At 42.8% G+C, this 4966-nt stretch overlaps 1 protein-coding gene across 1 annotated transcript in view; it reads left to right on the top strand.

The window, feature by feature from the left end:
- Window positions 1-3139, top strand: part of LOC103811329 (glutathione S-transferase A4-like) — a 7833-nt gene extending 4694 nt beyond the window's left edge. The window contains exons 3-6 of the mRNA XM_009084294.1: window positions 105-237; window positions 540-681; window positions 1674-1805; window positions 3017-3139. Of these exons, the coding sequence (XP_009082542.1) occupies window positions 105-237; window positions 540-681; window positions 1674-1805; window positions 3017-3139 (530 nt within the window). The remainder of the gene's footprint in view (window positions 1-104; window positions 238-539; window positions 682-1673; window positions 1806-3016) is intronic.
- The last annotated feature ends 1827 nt before the right edge of the window (window positions 3140-4966 follow it).

The raw sequence follows: 4966 nt of genomic DNA, 5'->3' as shown, positions 1-4966 counted from the left end.
CAGTGACCTCCTGCACTGCAAGGGAAATGTGCCCAGTCTCTCTCTCCTGTAGAGCTAAGAGCCTAGGAGGAACTAACAGGCTTTTCCTCCACTCTCCACCCTAGATGGAGTCCTGCTGTTCCAGCAAGTGCCCCTGGTTGAGATCGATGGGATGAAGATGGTGCAGACCAGAGCCATCCTCAGCTACATTGCAGGGAAATACAATCTCTATGGGAAAGACTTGAAGGAGAGAGCCCTGTATGTAACACCTCCTTTCACTGAACCTGCAATCTGTCACTGGATAGCTGTATTACATCAACCAGGTCCAATGCTGTAAATCCAGTATAAAGGCATGAGGAAAGCTAACACAATAAAAAACAAGCACTCTAGACTTTGCTTAAGTCTTAACCACTACTGAAATGCTCCTGGATACAAACAAGCTTTTATACATTTTGAAGACTATTTAGTTTTAGTTTGTTTAGGGTTGGCTTTGTAAATTGGCAAACAGGTGAAATAACAACGTCTGTGCTCTTCTCTGCTCTCTTTCCCCCCACCAAAAGGATTGACATGTATGTGGAAGGTATATCAGACCTGATGCATATGATTTTGATGTTTCCTTTCGCTGCACCTGATGCGAAGGAGAAAAGTCTTGACTCAATTAAGGACAGGGCAATGAACAGGTACTTCCCAGTCTTTGAAAAGGTAAGTCACAGTGAGGATGTGTCTGTAAAACTTGTGTTTACAATTAGCAATGAAGTTTTGTTAAAATAAGAAAGTGTTTGCAGTGCAGGTTGGTTCCAAACCCTCAGCTGTCTTGGCTGTCTCAAGGAAGGGGAAATAGAACAGCATGTTTTCCTCTCTTTGTTGGTTTCTGTTGTCAGGGCTGTGGTATTTGAACTTCTACAAAGCAAACAAAGCTGTGTGTTCTCAGCTACACAGCAAAGCTTCTCACTGAAGGAAAAGCTAGCACATAGGTTTTTTTTTCCCTTGGAGGAATAGTTCCATGCTTCTATTTGTTTAGAGCACATCTCTCTGCTATGCTTAATGTCATTTGGAACAGTTTCACTGGAAGAATACAAAACTCCCTTGCAAATAAATCAGGTAGAGAGATTAGGAGCATTTTAGTGAAAAAACAGCCACAGATTTCTGCACATCCCACTCTGGAAAACAACAAACCAAACCCATATGACTCATCATCTGGCAGCATTTCCCACTTTTGTAACATTCATCTGGTTTTGTTGGGAAACAGTAACAAAGGCTGAACATCATAGAAGTCCTTATGACTATAATAACCTGTTCCCAAGGGCAGGGATTTTCTTGGGATGCCTTTTGTAATTCTGCATTTTTAAGTTTGCTTCCTGGTATCAACATTAGATGTAACTTGAAATGAAATATTTAAATGGCAGTTGTATAAGTTGCTCCTTAAGTGTGTGTTTTGTCCCTGTTCCCTAGTGCCTATTACCATTCACCATCACTGAGTGACCAGAGTTTGTAGTCTGTGTGCTAGAACACAAAATGAACAAAGGTTCATTTTCTTATCCCAGCAACAGATTCAGGCTCACATCTTGCAGCTGAAAACTCCACCTGGAATAGATTTGATTGCTGCTCAGCTCTCCAGTGGTACTGTGAGGCTTTAGCTGCCAGGCAACATCTGTCCCATTCTCATCTGCAGCTCATTCTCTTGTGTTCTACAGGTTTTGAAGCAACATGGCCAAGACTTTCTCGTGGGCAACAAATTCAGCTGGGCAGATGTTCAGCTGATTGAAGCTATTTTAGCAGTGGAGGAGAAAGTTCCTGGTGTGCTGTCAGGGTTTCCTCAGCTTCAGGTAATTGTGTTACTGACCATGCTCTGATTGAGCTCCTGCCAGTCAGGAGCCAGAGGACAATCCTGAAGTGATCATCTCCTCATGCTGTGTGAAGCAGTTTGAGGAGCTGCCAGTATTATATGTTTGGTTAACATCAAGCACTGGAGGGACTCGATGGGTTTCTTGTAAGACACTGCACCTGCTCAGCTCTGCCAATCCCTCTGAGTGGTTTGTGCCTCCTCAGTCATCCCAAGGGAATTGTTGATCCAAGCTGCCCTGTTTTCATGTTCCTGCTGCCTCTCACTAGATGATATCTAATCCCAGATAGCAAATTAAGCCTGTGATAGAGGTTGACATGCTAGAATAAGGTACAGTGTGCCATCTTCTGTACTGGCTGGTACTACACTCTTTGGTTTCCAGTCCCATCACTTCAGTTCTGCCCTCTACAGTGTGGCTAACGACCCAAACCTTAGCATTAACCCTCAGTTTTCTTTCAATAATCAACTTGAGGATGAATTCTCTGCCTTTGTGCCCTGCATGAAGTCTGAAACAAAGCAAAAAAATTGGTGTTTACTGATCTCACAGGTTTTATTTTCTTGCTCCTTCCGTTTCTCCTTTATCCTTCCAATGTTTGTAAGGAGGAGGAAATGGTGTTCATACATCTGCCAGCAAGAACTGGCTGTCATTCTGTGAAGTTCTTGTCCTTTAGCCCCTTTTTCAGAAGAGATTCTTGTGTATCTAGGGTTGCTCAGCTGTCTGTGGGGTCTCCAGCTGTTTCAGTCCTCTCTGACAGTGCAGTGAGATATCTCATAGTCCTTCACTCAGTTGCCTTAACATAGGCATCTCTTGCCATCTGAGACACCCAGTTCTTCCCTATTCCTAGTCCTCGACTCCAGCCACTGCTCCCAAAGGGAATATATCTCCCTGTGTGGCTGTGTTATATCTGCCAACCCTATTTTGGCTGCCCTAAGGCTGCCACACAGCATGAAAAGTCTCTAGTGGACAACTGAGTTGAGTTAAGGATGCCTCCAGCAATTTTATCCATGAACACCCTAACAGGGAAAACATTTTTCCTGTTGGACAGCAGAAGACTGTAGATAACATGAGATCTGAATGAATGTTAGGATCTCTTCTAGCAGCAGTGGGAAGCTGCTGTTCTGTGCAAGGAGCACTGTTTGCTACTGTAGTAGCTGGAATTTCTCTCTTATTCTGTTTCTTTTTGATTTTTTCAGGTGTATAAAACCAAAATGAGCAATATGCCTACAATTAAGAAGTTCCTGCAGCCTGGCAGCCCAAGGAAACCTCCACCAGATGCTCATTATGTAGAAACTGTGATGAAGGTTTTTAAGAAATGAAAGCTTTGCCACCTTTGCTGACACCCAAAATACTGGGGAGGAGGGGGGGGAACACAACCAACCCCAAACCCTAAAGCAAAGGAAATAGGAAGCTCAGCAAATTAGTGTTGTAGTTAAAAACAGTGGTCAAACCCCAAACCAGAAATAAAGCATTCTGTTACTCTGGCAATATGACAGCAGCTTTGTCTTTATTGATATCAAATGCTTGGCAGAATGTGAAGGCAAAGGAGTATGGAAGAAAAGAACTGTTTGTAGGGTAAGGAATTGATTCCTTTGGGGAAAGACCAGTGCAGTGTGAGTATTGTCAGAATGTAACTTGTTGGCAAAGATATTTTCTGCATGAGCATAAGCTTCAGCACAAGAGCTATGGAAGGGAAGAAAGAAGAGCCACTGCATCACTTATCCTTTAAAGAAGCAGACTTGGTCCAAGTTACCATCTTTAAACTAAGGCTTGTGGGTGAATTGGATTTTTCAAGGTCTCTCTGCCAAGTTTCCCTTGCAAAGCTCATTATTATTTCTTCATAAATCAATAATTTCAAACCTTGTGTTTGATCTTAGCATCCCACAAGTTACAAATGTATTCCTTCTTGAGAATGGAGTGTTGGGCAAGAAACACACAATCTGTTTTCCAGACTCAGGGTCAGGTTTATTTCTACACCTTTAGGACTGAGTAACAGAGGTTCAGGTTCTACTGACCTTCAAATAAATATATTGGGGCTTACATGCAATAACAGCCTTGTGAAGGTGTGTGATGTGGCAGAGAAACAGCTGCACAAAAGGGAATTTTGTTCCAACCAACATCAGCAACCAAATCTGATGCTTCAGATTACCATGACAGGAGTGTAGGAAAATAGGAGATTAGAAATAGTACTGGGAAATTAACTTGGTAGGGAGGAAACAGAAGGATAGGGTTTTCCAAAATACTTTCCAAGCTCAGTGAATCCATATTTCCAAAGGCCCTGCTAAGTTAGGAGATAGACTGCACTGGACTTTGCACTTGTATTTAGGCTGGTAACTGTGTTGAAGAGGACTGGCCTGAAATCTTGATGGATACTTGGGCAAGAAATGTCAGTGTTGGGACACATCACTCTTTGAAGAGTTCTTCTCCTCTCCCCTGCCCCTAAGGGAAGGCTGAAGGAACTAGCTTTAACTGCCTTAGTTGAGACAGAGTCATTTGGAGTAGTTCAGGTATCAGCTGTAGCTGAAGTGCATGGTGAGGGATCCTCCTGAATTCAGACCTGGATTTAGACCTATCTAAAGGAGACTAGACAGCTAGAGCAGATACAGGTGCCTACAAAGTTAGGTGAGAACTTTTCACAGGTTGTCTAGCTGTCATTAACCTTCATGCTAGAACTTAGGCTTTCTTATCTGTGGCACAGTGGATGTCAAGTCCTTGTAGGAGTAGTCACTAGACCTGTGATTTCTCATGGAGCTTATCATGGTTAGGCCTACAAATGATTAATCCAGCCAAGCTATCTAAGAGTGAGTTTGGATTGTGAAACACTACCAGATGCCCCTTAGTGCACAGGTGAGCCCTGAAATCTTCCACGTTATCCTAGATTCTGTGTCATAAGTCATGTCTGCCCAAAGAGTTTCCAGCAGTGTGGTTTGGTCTGTTGCTCTAACAAACCCTGTGCTAACAGCAAAAGTTAGCACTCCCAGAAGTCTAGAGGGGAAAGCAGTTACTTCTCAAGCCAGCAAATAAACCATTCTCATGCAGAGTTCTGTTTCATTATAAAACATGAACAAATTGTTTGGAGTTGGATGTTGACAGAAAACAAAACTTGTGAAGTTTGTGCTTCCACAGAGATACCAAGAGTGGGATTC

The sequence above is a fragment of the Acanthisitta chloris genome, unplaced genomic scaffold (assembly GCF_000695815.1).
Source record: "Acanthisitta chloris isolate BGI_N310 unplaced genomic scaffold, ASM69581v1 scaffold4021, whole genome shotgun sequence".
Lineage (NCBI taxonomy): Eukaryota > Metazoa > Chordata > Aves > Passeriformes > Acanthisittidae > Acanthisitta > Acanthisitta chloris.
This window is presented reverse-complemented; position numbering and strand designations above follow the sequence as displayed.